At 37.1% G+C, this 16970-nt stretch overlaps 1 protein-coding gene across 1 annotated transcript in view; it reads left to right on the top strand.

The window, feature by feature from the left end:
* The window catches only part of CSMD1 (CUB and Sushi multiple domains 1), a 1203943-nt gene that overhangs the window by 1089274 nt on the left and 97699 nt on the right, over positions 1-16970 (top strand). The window contains exons 47-48 of the mRNA XM_013299736.3: positions 3585-3773; positions 7986-8132. Coding sequence (XP_013155190.2) covers positions 3585-3773; positions 7986-8132 — 336 coding nt within the window. The remainder of the gene's footprint in view (positions 1-3584; positions 3774-7985; positions 8133-16970) is intronic.

Raw genomic sequence — 16970 nt, 5'->3', positions numbered from 1 at the left:
TCTCAACACTTTATGACAGTGTTCTGTGGGTCACTGTAGTGATCTCAGGGTTTTCAAACTGTAATTTTGAATCTTATTCTTAGTTTAAAATCCTCCATCCCAGATTCCAAAAGCGTCATATACTCCAGTAAGTTAATACAAGTTCATGCAGCCTGTTCTTAAGAACTTTGGAATTTATTTCTCTTTGGAAATTATACTTGTGGAAAATGAACTGGAAGAGCACCTATATAAAGTGCTGTGATAATAACCTTTCAGGTTCACCCAACTGTAAAATTTTCTGGAAGAATGTACCATCACACTTCCCATTTTATGAGATCACCTGGCTTTAGTTTTGTCTGGACTTATCTGTGTAATATCCAGATATTTTGTTTGCAGGCTCCAAATCTAAATGGCTATTAAATATTTGTTTCATGATTAATTTGACCAAAGGTCATTTCCATAACTCCCTCAGATGCTGAGGAAAACCAGGCAACAAAAGGGAGTGGTATCCTCACCATCTCTGCTGTTAGTTTTTAGATGTGGGATGTTTACTAAAAACCATTCCAAAGGTACTTGCAACAATCCAGTCTCGTCATTCCAAGTGTCCTGTGCTTTGCAACAACATTTTTGTTATGTTTAGTTGATTGTAACAATTTCTTAAGGTATAGCTTATACAGAGAGGTGGTAATATTCCAGTGCTGAAAAGAATCACGGTGTCTTGCTGTGAGAAGTCTGACAGCATTACTGATTTCTCCAGGGTACTTGTAATTTATGACTTTGAAGACCAGCTCTGAATCCACATGTTTCTCAGAGATGCTAATGAAGCCAATACTGCCTCAGTAAAAGCCATTTTATTTGCTTAAAAAGTCTTAGAGCATAAGCAAATAATACTATGGGGTAAAGCAGGTTGTGGAACCATGTCATGTCAGCTAGTCTTTGTCACTGATGAGCACTTGTTAGTGTATGTCTCACGGGAAATGCCGTGTGGCTAGCCAAACTTTTGTTCAGGAATAAGTCCCGTGTATTTAACTAAGGGTAAATAGTTATTGCTATTTATCTGATAATACGTTTCTGCCCAATGATGTTCTGTGATAATTTGCTGTTTTACTTGTACTTTCTGCAGATTCATGAGTCAGAGTGCTTGTTGGCTCTATTTCCTCAAGGTGTTCTTCTCTTATGCTGAAGAATATAGGAAGTGAAATTAACAGTGTGTTTCATTTTAAAATAATGAGAAAGTGAAGATTAAATGTCATTAAATATGTGCAATGCTGTATTCCTACACAGAAGCTCATGTGAAATTTCTGGGTGTAATTTGTGAAAAATACAGGTGTTTCTATCTCAAAAGACAATCACTGAATTAAAATTGTCAAAAGGATTCTTACTACTTTATATATCATTATCCCATAGAGTTTCCCTCTCTTCGGATGTAGTCTATGAAAAACAGCTTTACCTCTCAGAGATAGTCTGTTACAGCCAGTACTGTCAATTGGTAGCAGAAAGGGAGACATGCCAAGGAAAAATTTGCTTGCCGGTTTTCCCCAGCCCACACCTTGTTTCCCCTGCTTAACGGTATATTCTCACTTGTATATTACATCCCTCCCTTTTACAGGCTGACATTTATCTCTCTGACTGAAGCAAATTTTTAGCTAAGCAAGGTGAGAGGGAGGAAAAGAGGTTTTCAAAAATCGAATATTTCTTCCTGAATTTGCTAGCATGATAATGCTACATATTCTCCAGCTGATTAGAGCAGACTGAAGAAGAAAAGATTATGACAAAAATTACTAATAAGTAGTTTTTACTTTTTCATGCTTTCCCCTCTTATATGCCTAAATAATTGGAGTGGCTTTTAGATGTGTGATTTAAAAATTATGCTGTAGTATTAAAAAATCACAATTGAAGAAAAATCACCCTGTATTTTGTGCTGAAGGCTCACCTTATAACTTAGATTGAGGGAAGTCTTGGAACAGTCAGAAAACTGTTCTGCTTTTTAGTTTCTTTTTTCTAAACTTTGGTGCCATTGATGAATTGGTAATCCTCAGAAAATGCATTTGTAAGTTGCTTGAAACTCATCTCTTTCTCACATGATGTACTGTTATTGAAAATATTCTAAAGAATCTGGGACAGTGAATGGAACACTGTATTGTCCACTTTCTCTTACCTTCCACATGCAAGTACATGTACACTTTCTCTTACCTTCCACATGCAAGTCTGGAAAATTGTGTTTAGGTTAGAGAAAGCACAAGAATAAGCCAGCTTCTCAAAGGTAAAGGTTTATGCACTATGTGGGAAAGTGATGGTTAATTTATACATGAATTAATGGATAAAATTCCTATTTTGTTTGTACTGTTGCTTCTGGTGGAGGGTTCAGATTTGTCTCCAGTGTATGGAACAGAAGGTAAAGACTAGCCATCTTTTATAAAATACAATTTCCTCCTCTACCAGTATGCTTAATTTCTCTGAGAGGACAATTAAAGGTTAAGTCCTGACACTGTTTTCCAGAAGTTTACAGCAAAATTCTTCTTGACTGCAACTGAACCTAAATTTCACCTCCAAGTTTGTAAAAGGCCACCTAAGGGGAATGGTCCAGTTTTTAATACTTGTTTCACATAGTTATATGTGAGTTTTCCCCTTTAACGTATTTTCACTCTGACAATTTTTCCTCTGTTGTTATGTTTTTCACCTTTCCTGTAACCTTTAATTTATGCAAGTACTTGGGTACTGTGCTAGACAGTTTCCAGGAATGCATTTCTGTCAAGATACATTTGTGAATCTTACACAGAAAACATTGTTAAAATGCACATATATTATGAAACTCTGGACAAAAATGTATCAGTCTTCAACAGCAAACAGACATGAAAGATCAGTCCTGCATGAAAGGCAAAATGTTAAAGAAAAACAGTGACCAAGAAAAGAATTTCTTAATCAAATCCAGTATTTAGGATATAAAATTTACAGCATTTTAATGTAGTGTACTCATTGTCATATGCAGAAATCATAAACGCCTAGGAATACCAGATGAAACTGTTTATATAATGGTATGAGTTTGGAGTATAAAGTAACAGGGGAAGTGGTTGCTTAGAAGGTCTTTGGTGATTTGGAGGATGCTGTGTTGAAAATAAACACTTTGCACAAAACGTGTGTGCTTTCAAATGATCTGGGGTGCCTAGAAGTTCCAGTATGTTTTCATGTTCATTTAACTGACTTAGTTGTTAAAGGTGGGTGGTTTTTTTAAGACTCCAATAGAAGACAGTTTCCAAATAAAAATTTTTACCAGGACTTTTACTTCACCTGTTTGAATGATCACAGCAGCATACATGAGTCTCTTTTCTGTAAACCCTTTGGGATGAAATATTTCTGGATTAATGTTTTACTATAATTAGTATCCTGTTCCATAAATGCAAGGTTTATAAAGGTGGTCCTGTTTTCCTGTTTGTGCTAAAGGGATCTTTATTGTTCCTTCCACCTGGAATGTGATTTTAACATGTTTTCATCTGGAAACTGAATATGAAGCATACATATATCTGAAAAACAAAACTACTTTTTTTCACAAAAGGAAACACTTTATTTCATTGCTATTGTTGTTGTTTTTCTTGTGTCCTTTGTAGCACAATGTCCAGCAAATGAAATCCGTACAGAATCATCAGGAGTGATCCTTAGTCCAGGATACCCAGGCACCTATCCCAATTCTCAGACCTGTTCTTGGACTATAAAGGTTGAGCCAGGATATAACATTTCCATCTTTGTAGAAATGTTTCAAAGTGAAAAGCAATTTGATGAGCTGGAAGTATTTGATGGTAAGAGAGATTTGTATTCTGTCTAACCACAAAAGAACAAATACTGGGTTGAGTGGGGCTTGATTTCCAGTTATTGGTTTCATAATGCAGTGATACATCTGAAACTTAAACCATAGTCCAGTATTCCTATTACTTTTTTCTTAAATGTAGATCTGTTAGCCAAAGAAGATTTTTATAGATGTATTCAAGACAAAGAAGCTTTTAAATATTCTTAGGTATTGTTAGAGGTGAAGCAGTAGCAGCTACAGCACCCCTGTGAAAGTCAACACATTTTCTGTTTCCTGGGAAGTGTATGGAGGTGTCTGAAAGGAGATGTTAACGTGCTGGTTTGTAATGGATCTTTTCTGGTGAGGAAATATTTTGGGGTTATAATTTCATTTGTCTAATTTAATAAAATTTAGTCTAAGTACTCAAATTTGAATCCGAATACCCAGTCTACTTTCTCCATAGCATGGCAGAACTGGTGCTGCACATTGTTTGAATATACCTCTATTAAAGTATTTGACCATCTGTTTAGGGACAAGGAGTGGAGAAATGATAAAACCTCAATTTCTAGTGTTACTCACAGCAGCACCTCTCAAAGGGCCCTGTATAATTTACATTCTATTCTTATTTTCTGCTGAATTCTGAGCTTATTATTACTTGTTCTCTTGCCATTGATTGATGAGAGGAACTAGTCCCTGATTGTTAATATATTTTTATTCATTTGCAGACCATTATCGTATCTTCCCTCATTAACCAAGAATACATGATAACTATGATAGAACTAATTAGTATTCACAATGGGAGTTTCATAACATGAGAAATATTAAAAGGTCCTATCTTTTGAGGTATCTTGCTCTAAGTATTTTTCTTAAGTAGTAGTTTTTTAATCTCTAAAATTATTAAATTTTGTTCACTTTTTGATAACAGCATTCTAAAAAAAAAAAACCCACAATATTTTTCATTGTTTTTAAAATGCAAGTTCATTAGCATTTTTTGTTTGTTTCTTTATAACATGTGTTGGCCCATGTCAGGTGAGTGGAGGAAGTAGACTGAAAAAATATATTAAGACTGACTTTTCCTCCACTCTGCTTTTTATGACAATATGTAGTGTGCCTGGAACTTTTCTAGTGGCCTGATCTTTTTGTTTTCTTTTTGTTTTGAAAAATTCCATTGAAACTGCTTAATGTTCCTGATGAAGATTTTTGCTTTCTTTCTTATGCATTTAAATGTAGTGGAACCAGATTATCAATAATAGATCTGACAGAAGGCTTGTCAGTTACTACATTTTTAAGCATTGTCATTTTGTGACATGAGATCACATTCTTACAAATTCATCTCTAGTGCAGCTTTATTGAAGTAATGTTTTCTACCACCTACCAGCAAATTTAAATGAGAAAGATAATGGTGTATTTATAACCTCTCAGTACAGTGCCATGTAGAGATTCCTAAGCTAGCTCTTAACAAGTTGATACTTAAATATGCCACATTACACTGCCTTGCAGAGATACTTGCTTTGTCCCTGTAGCCACATTAGCAATGTGATTTGCCAAGCTAATTAGTTCCACGTCTCAGCATGAGGAGTTTGTTGGGGCAGAAGGCAATGCTGATGTGGCTATACTGTTTCCAGTGACAGATGTAACTGACTAGCTTGTTCAGAGCTAGCTTAGGTATTTCCCTGTGTTGCTGCATTTTGCAACAAATATATGTCGTATCCTGGGACCTTGTGTGGTCCAAACCAGCATACCTTTATTTAGATTAGTAGAACTGCACTGATCTACACCAGGAAAGATGTGTCACCAAACTTTATGCAGAAACTATATAGAAACCGGCAAGACTTTTAAAGAAATAGTATTTGCTAAGACACAGGTCTCTGATTACTTTATAAGGCAGCTTTGGACTGCAAACCAAAATAGTAACTACACCTAATTGACTACATTGCAAATTATGATGCTTCAGCAGCTGGATGATGATCAGCATAGGCATCCAGTCAATGAGACCACCCCGGTCAGCTGGGAGCAATAAACCCATTAGCCATTCCCATTTATCAGTCATACTCTTAGGAAATCCTGTCTATATTCTAAACCAGAGAAGCCATAAATGTACCATGAATATAATTATTAAAGGCTTTTGAACTTGAAAACACTGTATTCGGGCTACTTACACTAGATAGCATTTATTTAATACAGCAAATATTCTTTGACTATTTCTTTTTTCTCACTGAAATAAAACAAAATAAAAAATCTTCTGTCATTGAAAAGAGATGGAAATGTCAACTTTTACCTAATATCCAGAGAAGCATCATACGACAGGTCAGCACAGCAGAAGTTGAGTTTTTATTTCCTTATATAGACAAACTTTGAAATAATAATAGAAAAATCAGACTCAAGAACACCTAAGTCATGCTGGTGACTTTCCTGAACATCATCTGAAAAGCTGCCTGCTAGGTAAGGTACAGAAAGTGAAACTCAACTTCAGGAAAAACAAAGCAAACTAAAATGCATTGTATCATTCCTCTGATTTCCCAATGGTGAAAAAATACAGTGTGGCATGTGATGGTGCAAACTAACTTCGTGATCACTAATAAGGAAAGATTCTCATCTCTTTGTATGTAGTTGATCTTTGTTTGTAATTGTACTCTTTTAGCCCCTGTATTTGAGAATTTTGAAAGAACATATACATTCTAAACTGTAACTAGTAAAGTGTATTAAACAGATTTTAAAAAACCCAGGGTGAAGCACAAAGAAACCAATTGAATTGTCATGTTTTAAATAATTTTTTAAAGCTAAAATAGGAACTGACCTCAGCATTCCTCAGCATTTACCCTACACTGTAATCATCAAACACTAACTCCCTAATATGAATAACAAACAAGACACAAAGCTTTTTGATGAGGGCATGCTGGGCAGCCTGAGCCTAAAGCTATGCTTATTTTTTCTTATTTTGTATATGTATTTGTTAGAATTTCTTATGTAATTATTAATTAGTTGTAGTGTTGTCATTATGGTGACTGAACTGCAGTTCCTAGTAACTGGGATGTCTTAATCTTTATGATTTGCTGTGGCTTCTCTGTTCTCCCTTTTGTACCTGAAATTTCCCAGTCAGAGAATATAGTTGTTTTATTTATTGAACTGGAGAGAGAGAAGGCTGACAACTGTATTCAATTTTTAGGTAACATTTGTTTCAGTATTATTTTTGTGTTTTCATGCAACATAAGATGAGCTGGTCAGGCTGCAGCTGCTCAAACTCAGCAAAAATGAATGAAGCAGCCTCTTTATTCGAAATAGCTGCTGTGGCCAAGATAGTGTTGGTTGAATATGGTTTTCCTGAACTTGAAAAATGTGGAGAGAAAGGCATAGTGAGCATATGAAAGGGAGCAGTTCAGCTGGAGAAACCATAACCTTCAGATGGAGGAAGATGCCATTTCATGTTTCAGAAAGCTTTCAGTTGGAGATTGGTTTGATTTTTTTTTTTCTCTCTTGCATATATGTTATTTTATTATATGGTTAGCCCCCAAATCATTATTTGTGCTTCTAGGGTTTATTGCAGTGAAGATATTGGTCTACTGCCAACACATTTTTTTAGTGTCTTTTATTTCCCACAAGTGATTTTTTTTTACTCTAAAATAATACTATAATAAACACACTATCTTTTAACAGGACCGAGACTTAATAAAGTATGTATTGTAAATCCATAGCACTTGTACATATGTGTATTCCACAGTGAAACTGTGATGATCTTACATGTAACAGCATTCTTTAGCTAATGTGTTCACTATGTAATGTGGTGGTGTTTAAAATTATACAAGCTGTACAATGTCAAAGAATGTGTAGATTTGCTACCACTCAGTAGTAGGAAAAGAGCTTAAATAAATAATGGATATGAAAGGACAAGAATTAAAAACATAACCTCATGCAAAGTAATTGTCCCAAATACAAATTATTTTTTTTTAAACCCACTATTTTTTCAGTGTTTATGGCAAAAACACTCATTGTTTTATATTTCAGTTTGTTTGTATCAAGATTTTTTTATTGTACTCTAGTGAAAACCTAAAACCAGATGGATAGTTTAAATAGAGATCTTTTAGTTATTTCACTGGCAGTGATGTGTCAGGTTATTTCCTATTATTTCCTTGTATATTCACATTCAGAGCTGAGTTAAAATATGAAAAAGACTACTGAAACTGGTAGTACTTTAAAACTTCAATAGCTTCTTTGTCTATCTCTGAAGGTTCTTCTGGGCAAAGCCCTTTACTGGTTGCTTTAAGTGGAAATCATACTGGACAGCTGAACTTTACAAGCAAAATGAATCAGCTATATCTTCGCTGGTCAACTGATCATGCAACCAGCAAGAAAGGATTCAAGATCCGTTACTCAGGTATTAATGATTTCTATTAAATTATACTTTGTGGGTACATATACTATTTAGTATCAAATTAGAATTTGTAATATAATGTCTGTTTCTCTGAAGAGAATTGATTATAATGTATATTTTAAGCATATGTAATCGTTCTATTGCAAGTTCAAGGTAAGCAGAGGACTTGGACTCTTTTTTCCCAGTTTGCCAAAGATCTCCATATTAATACTTCTCCAATAAATACTTCTCTGTACAACCTGCTATCTTTTCTTACCAGACCCTGGAGCAAGGCCTTTGAAATGTTAGTGGGAGGAGTAGCCCTTAGGTTTACACAGAAGTACTCAAGAGTGAGAATTTTTGTTCTTGAAATGGTATGTGGTACTCCACCTGTAATTCAGTACACAATTAGTAGGTTTAAAATTTCCTTGAGCTGCAGTTCACAACTCTTACTACTACTGCTGTGCTTCATGTACAAATAAATGGAAAATCGGGGGGGAAAAACGCCTTACTTCTTCAACAGGCTGCAGGTGAATCTGCTGTTCTGGTGACATGGAAGTATCTGAATAGTCTATCTAAATAGCGTCAAAAATAATCGGTTTCAGTTACTTGTATTGCAATACTGGATTATACTCTCTGTGTAGGCATATTGATCCTTATTCTGTTAGCAGTCTAAGATGTTTTCACACATAAATCTGCAGACACATTGCTCCTAAAAGGCTTGGTTTAGGAATTATTTACATGATGGAGAGGGAGAGGGAGGTGAAAATTACTGTCTGTTGTTAACATTTGCATTTTCTGTGTTTGGACTTGATTAGGAATGTAAAGGTTGTAAGTGTTAATTTTGGTGGGTAATAATTGTCGATATAAATTAGGTAGAGAAAGGAATGATAAGAATGTTTCAGAAGAAGGCTTTATCAAGCAGCAGATATTTAGTCATGCTAAATGCCATTTAGGGAGATGATTTTCACAGAGCTGCTCCTTTCCTGCACTACCCAGGCACTGGCTCTGTAACCTGTGGAAAGTTTCTCTTGTTACTGGAACAGAATTCAGCGCTGAGCTTAGAGAATAACAATGTTCTTTGTTTTGTGTACTTAAGAACTATAAGCAGAACTATGAGCAGTCAGGAAAAAGAAAGAAACAAACAAACAAACCCCAGCAGTTAGTAAAAGCATTACCTCCACCTTGCAAACAGCCTTTGGAGTATGACTACAGACAAACTGAAACTGATGGTCTGGGGAAAGGGAAGTTGTTTTTAAGCATACTGAAAATTCATTTAGTTTTTAATAGGAAAAAGGCAATTGCAGGACCTAATAGATGGATTGGGAGTGTGGAAGAAGGAACAAAGAGATTCTGTCAGATGATAACCCGTAGATGTGTGGCAGTGAAGGGAGTGAGCCTTCTGTGAGGAAGTAATAGAAGGGTTACAAGAACAGACTTCCTGTAAAGGATTTATTTTGTAAGTATCAAATTATTACAGAGACTGATTTTTGAGGAGTAAGAAATTATTTAATACGTTTGTGCCTACACAAAACGTTTTGCAGTAGTGAAGAAGTGGCCTGACTAATTGCTGGGCTTAGTTCATCAATATTATGGCACTAGCCACAGCTAATAAAAAAATTGGGGGACTGGAGAGAGATCCTTATGGCTATGTTTTAGGAACAAACAACTGTTTTGCTTTTTCTGTTTCACTAACAATGTCTGCACTTTTCTCTAAACTTCTGTACATTTTACATGAGACTCAATGGAAATAATCAGCAGGAAAGAAGACTAGCAGTGAGCAGCAGCATAAACAATTGGATTTAAATCTTAATGAGGGAAAGCAACATCATGAAAGTAGGAAAAATACAAGATCCCAAAAAGGCTATTGATACTGTGGCAGCTGTGACTGAGCCAGCAGGTTTCCTCATAATGAAGAACCCATTGAAATGAATTACTGCCCTCCCACAACCCTCCCCTTCTTCTCCAGCTATTCCTATGCACAAAATTTTGCAAATTGTAGTTTTGTCACAACTGATTTCATTTGAAGATAAAAAATTTTTTCACTTTTAAAAAGTACTAGAAGCTTTCAGAGGAATGCTTAATATTTTCTTTAATGCATGGCCTTGTTTGTGTAAGCAATTTGTCTAACGTTACTTGTATGTTTTCTATCATGATTTAAGGTTTTTTGCTAAATCTTAGTAGAAAAGAGCTATAGCATTACAACAGAGGGGTATTCTTATAAGGGCTTTGATATATTATAGATGCAATAGCATGATTTTAATCTAAATAATAAATTTCTTAACTGCACTAATACCTAGATATTAAGTGACGTCTCTTAATTTTGTGAGTATCTGTATAGCATACTGAAATTAAGAGGGGAAGCATCAGTTAAAATTTCTTGCAGGTCTATGGAAGTACTCCCTTTTATTCTTTGAAAGGGATATAGTATGGTAGAATCACAAAATGGATGCCAAATATATAAGGAAAAGGTATTGCATGCTGGTTTTTTGTTTTGGTTTTTATTATTATTTATTTATTCGTTCGTTCGTTCATTTATTTATTTATTTATGCTTGCTTGCTTGCTTATTGTTTGGTAGTGCTTGAACCTGACTTCCTGGTACAGCTGGGTTCCACCAAAACTATGTAGTTTATGGGGAAGATCTGTGAGTGCAGAAAGTGGAAGTTGCTGAGCCCAGGCTAGGAAACTCACTTTGTGAGAGATGAAAGTTTGAAACTGCTTTGAAAGACACCTGCAGAACATGCTGATTGCCTTTGCTCTTCCTCAACAATTTACAACCCTGTATGCACATTTCTACTCAAGCAAGCTAGTATTAAAGCATAAGAAAAAGGTGAATGACTTTTTTAAGTAGTGATGGGAGGAATTAAAGTACACTACTTGGCACACCCACTGCAGGCACTGTGATTTGGGAAGCAGAGAGGTACTTAGCTTGATACTTTGCAAGTTGACATTTGCTCTATAAAGTTTACAGGCTTTTGTTTAACTTTTAGTTAGTGATTCAAGGGTAAATAATTAAATAAGTGGTTAATTAGCTAATTTGCAATTGCCTACTAATAGAACTGTAGCCATACATATTAAAAACCCCACCATAGATCTCTATTTTACCTTATGTATTGGGTTTGCATGCCAAGGTTTTGGTAGTTGCCGGGTGGGGGGGGTTGCCGGGTGGGTGTTACAGGGGTGGCTTCTGTGAGAAGCTGCTGGAAGCTTCCCCCATGTCTGATAAAGCCAATGCCAGCCGTCTCCAAGACAGACCCACTGCTGGCCAAGGCTAAAGTAATCAGCTACAGTGGTAGCACCTCTGGGATGACACATTTAAGAAGGAGGGGGAAAAAAGTGCAGCAGCAGTCAGAAGACAGTAGTAAGAGAATAAGTGAGTGAAACAACTCTGCAGACACTAAGAAGGAGGGGCAGGAGGTGATCCAGGCACTGCAGCAGAGATACCTCTGCAGCCTGTGGTGAAGGCCATGGCAGGCTGTGCCCCCAGCCCATGGAAGTTAACAGTGGGGCAGATATCCACCTGCATCCTGTGGAGGACCCCATCCTGGAGCAGGTTGATGCCTGAAGGAGTCTATGACCTCGTGGGAAGTCCATGCTGGAGCAGAATCCTGGCAGGACTTGTGGAGAGAGAGGCCCAAACTGGAGTGGGTTTGCTGGTAGGATTTGTGACCCCACGGGAGACACACTAAAGCAGTTTGTTCTTGAAGGACTGCACCCTGTGGAAAGCCCCCATGCTAGAGCAGCCCATGAAGAACTGTAGCCCATAGGAAAAACTCATGTTGGAGAAGTTTGTGGAGGACTGTCCTCCATGGCAGGGACCTCATGCTGAAGCAGGTGAAGAGTGTGAGGAGTCTTCCCCCTGAGGAGGATGGAGCAACAGAAACAATGTGTGATGACTGACTACAACCCCCACTCCCCATCCCCCTGTGCTGCTGGGGGAGGAGAGGTAGAGAAATAGGGAGTGAAGTTGAGCCCAGGGCCATGGTTTAACTCCAGCTGGCAACTAAGCGCTACACAGCCACCCGCTCTGCTCCAGTGGGATTGGGGAAAGTTGGAAGAGTAGAAATGAGAAAGCTTGTAGTTTGAAATAAAGACAGTTTAATAGGTAAAGCAAAAGCCACGCATGCAAGCAAAGCAAATTAAGGAATTAATTCACCACTTCCCATCAGCAGGCAGGCATTCAACCATCTCCAGGGAAGCAGGGCTCCATCATGTGTAACAAACACCATCACTCAAAGTCCCCGCCTTCCTTCTACTCCCAACACTATATGTTGAGCATGATGCCATATGATATGGAATATCCCTTTGGTCAGTTTGGGGCCAGCTGTCCTGGCTGTGTCCTCTCCCAGCTTCTTGCCCACTGTGAAGCTGCTCACTGGTGGGGTGGTGTGAGAAACAGAAAAGTCCTTGACTCTGTGTAAACACTGCTCAGCAATAACAAAAACATCCCTGCATTACTAACATTGTTTCAAGCAGAATTTCAAAACATAGCCCTGTACTAGCTACTAGGAAGAAAATTGACTCTATCCCAGCCAAAACCAGCACACTCAGGAAGAAGGGAGGGGTGGAGGGGGAGGTGTGTTAAGATTTGGGTTTATTTCTGATTATCCTACTCTGATGTGATTAGTAATAAATTACATTAATTTTCCCTAAGTGGAGTCTGTTTTGCCCATGACAGTAATTGCTGAGTGATGCCTTCCCTGTCCTTATCTTGACCCATGAGCCTTTTATTTTCTCTCCCCTGTCCTGCTAAGGAGAGGGAGTAATAGAGCAGTTTTGGTGGGCACCTGACATCCAGCCAGGGTCAACCCACCCCACCTTAATTCTGCTTTTGTAACCTCATCTGTTATTGCAAGAATCTTAATTCTTCACCATTCATTTAATCTTATTTTTAAGCTTTGTATCCGGGAAACAACTGTTCCTACGTCCTTTCTATTTCAATTTGAAAGAAAAGGCTGTTGATTGGTTTGGGTTTCTCCTTGCATTTTCCAGTAGCTGGTTACAAATGATGAAGGAACTGTATGAAAAAATTCATCAGACTCTTTATAGTTTCTTCTGTGGTTCCTAAACTTTAAGGTGGTGATTTGCTGTTGTAAATACAGCAGGAAAGTCACACAGCAGAGTTTTATGCAGTACTTTGAATCACAAGGAATATAAACAGGACCATTTATAAAAGTTGAACAATCAGTAAGAACATCTGTGCTATAAATAGCAGGTTATTTAGTCAGATATGTAATTTTTGAAGAGGCAGATGTTCACAATTATATCACTAAAGAGGGAATCGGCCTTCGCAAATTTACCTTGTTTTCATACTGCTTGCTTACTAGATTTAAAAATAAACTGCTGGCGTGGTTTAACCCTGGCTGGTTATTAAGTACTACCCAGCTGCTCACTCACTCGCCTCTCACCCAGGGGGATGAGGAGGAGAGTTGGAAAAGAATGAAAGTTTGAGGGTTGAATTGTAAGAACAATTTAATAAATGAAATAGAATAAAAATGAAAGAACAATAATAACAATGATGACAATAACAGTTATAATAAAAAGGGGGAGGGAAAGAATAAAATCCAGAGGGAAAGAATAAAATCCAGAGGGAAAGAAAAAAAGGAACACATGGTGCACAATGCTCACTACCTGCCGACTGATGCACACCAGTGCTCAAGAAATGATCCCCAACCCCTACCAACCCCCCCGTTTATATACAGAGATTGACATCTCATGGTATGGAATACCTCTTTGGCTAGTTTGGGCCAGCTGTCCTGGCTGTGTCCCTTCCCAATTCCTTGTGCCTCTCCGGTCTTTTTACTGGCAGGGCCTGAGAAACTGAGAAGTCCTTGACTTAGTATAATCATTACCTAGCAACAACTAAAAAATCCTGTGTGCTATCAACACTGTTCTCACATCATATCCAAAACACAGCACCGTACTATCTCCTAAGAAGATAATTAACTCCATCGCAGCTGAAACAGAGATAACTGCAAAAGAAAGACCGCCTGACCCTTTTTTTTGTTGCTTGTTTGAGTATTAATCTCCTTGTTGATTCTGTACATTATAAAGTGAAAAATAACATGTGGAATGGATGGTCCCTTAATTAAGGAAATGTTTCAGTAAACAGAAGAGGTAGGTTTTGTTTTCTTCTGTGTCCATAACTAATTACTTCAGCCAGTTCCTGATTTCTTATCTGTAAAGTGAGTCTGTCTAAAGTGAGGATGATAGTAAACCTCTGCCTATTGGATATTTACAGAATAGCAGCACAAAGGACATAAGATCCCTTGGTAATATGATGATAAAGACAAGTAAGTATCCAAATGGGAAAGTTAGAAGGAAGCAGTGGACTAAGCTGTGACTTTTATCTGTCAACAAAAAATCTAGCATATAAACTAAACAAAAGCAACATGTGATTTGAAAGAAGGTATTTTGTTTATTTATAATTTCAAACATAGGACTGTTCCAGTGAATAGTTATAAGTATCTTCTTCGTATTAGTTTCTGTCTGAAGTATCGATCAAAAATACTGCTGGGAAATTAAGTCCTTTGCTAAAATAAATTCTTAGAGTAAATGTCATGGTGTTCACTGTGTGACTGAGACTTACAAAATCATCGGGGGGGGGGGGGGTTGGACATCCAGTTTCAAATGATTTTATTTTGTAATTCGGAGTTATTTAATTGACCTTCCCTTAGACAGAATATTTCAAACAGAAAAAAAATATCTCAGCATAAATGTTTAAATGTTCCAGCCCTTAAGAGAATATTCTTTGTGAAGGGAAGGGTATGGTCCTGCAAATGCAAGTTTTTATCTTGTTGACTGATAACTCTTATCAGTGTTTATCTATGCTGCTGTCCACACATAAGTTGACTAGGTGATATGTGATTTAGCTAGGCAGTTATTACCCTGTTGGTCTTCAGTTGCAAGTGACAAATGGATGTTGTGATTATAAATGAGCTGAAAGTGTTCAATATGTTGCATTACAAAAACTACTGGTGTTTAAGAGGCCTTGAAAGAATGTGGATGCCATATCATTTGGAAAAGTAAATTGTAAATTAAATCTGTAAATGTAAAACTATTTCAGGTCACTAGAATGGCTTCATAGAAGTTTATCACATTTTTGTGGTAAAACATTGTCATTCCTAGATGAGAGCACTCCTGTGTCATTGCATCTATTTCAGCTAAGCCTCATGATATTCCAGGACAGATGCTCTGTAGGAAACTGGCTGGGACAAAACCAGCATTTTATCTTAGTAGTCCTTGATACAAGGCTGCAATATTTTATGAGCAGTCTGTAGAGATTCCTGCTTTAACCCTGAATTTTCACTCAGCTGACAGTGGCTATAGTTTTTAGTCCGACATTCTTCAAGCATTTACTTGCACTCCACTTCTTCAGACATTTTTCATTTATTGTCTTGTGTGTGGTTCTTCATTTAGTTTGTCAGTTCCTGATCCTCAAAGATGTTGTGTATGCTTCATTCTGGACTCTGAGGAGAGTTCTGTTTAAAGAACAGATTAAAAATTACCGAACTGTAGATTATGAAGGGAATTGTATGGAGTGTTATCAGTATCCCTTCTCTGTCTCAACAAGTGTTAGTCTTCAACAAGATTTTTCAGAGTTGTAAACTAAAATCCATCTTCAGAATTTTAGATAATTTGCTTCAAATGCTTTCCTTCTTTTTATGCCGTGTGTAGCTTAGACATAATAAATTGTTTGAGTATCAGCTTTTTCTATTCATATTTCACTGCCTTTGCAGCACAAAATACAATGAGTTTTGGTAGGGCTTTGACATGGATGAGGACTACAAGCAGTGCTTGCCTGCATCATTGTTGCTGTCCTCTGGCACTGCTTTCAGATGTCATTAACAAAAGTTTCCGAAAGAGTAGATGGATTCAATCTATGGTAAATAACTGTTTTAAATATAAGTTATCCAAACATTTATGATTCATATCACAAAATGCACATTATTATGGGTTTTAGGGATACTCTTAACAGTCATGGAATTGTAAAGTTTGCTAATCTGTGGGCACAGCCCCTTTCTGATATGTGAGATCATTTCTGTACTACCTTCCGTTGAACTATTCATTGTACTTCAAGGAATTCACCTTGCTTTGTGTAGTCGCATTCACTATACCTACTTTGTCCCAAACCTCACACTCATTCTGGTCAAAATACCTTTGCCAAGCCAGTCTAGCTGTGCTCCCTGACCTTTCTCTGATCTCCATCCTTGTTCTACCCTTCCCTACAAATCAGTCTACTTTTAGTGGTTCTCTGGTAGATAATGTAAGTTCTTTATCCAGCTCTTGTCGATCTTTCTTACCCTTCTAGCTTCCTATCTTAATATCCCTTGCTTTCTCTTTACAATATCTCCCATTATTTGTTATCTTGCTTCTTCCTTGCTTCAGTCTGATCTTTTGGCTCCCACTAATCAATTCCGATTTACTGTATATATTTTTATTTCCAGTTTCTTTCCATGAATCATACATACATATGGTTTTCTTCTGTCATATTTTATTCTGAATTAATGTCAGTCTCTGATACATCCATCCTTTTGATGCCACTTCTAATAGCTAACCAGATCCTTCTCTTCCTCTCATTTCCATCACTGGCCCTTAGCCTGCAATCCCTCCCTTCCTTTTCTTGTTTCATTGCATAATCTGCCATGACTGTTCTTCCCCTGGGCTCTTAAACCCAGTAGCTATGTGTCAAATATTTTCTCTCTCTTTTTTTTCCACTTATAACCTTCCTATCCAGTCAAACATAGGTCATAGCTTTATTTTCACACTTGAACCTCTGCCTTTAACTTGCACAATTTCCAGTGACCACAAAACTTTACCAAGACATTTCTGTTCCCAGATCTCTTCTTCCCAATTTCCTG

Source organism: Falco peregrinus, chromosome 7 (assembly GCF_023634155.1).
Source record: "Falco peregrinus isolate bFalPer1 chromosome 7, bFalPer1.pri, whole genome shotgun sequence".
In the NCBI taxonomy this organism is placed as follows: Eukaryota; Metazoa; Chordata; class Aves; order Falconiformes; family Falconidae; genus Falco; species Falco peregrinus.
This window is presented reverse-complemented; position numbering and strand designations above follow the sequence as displayed.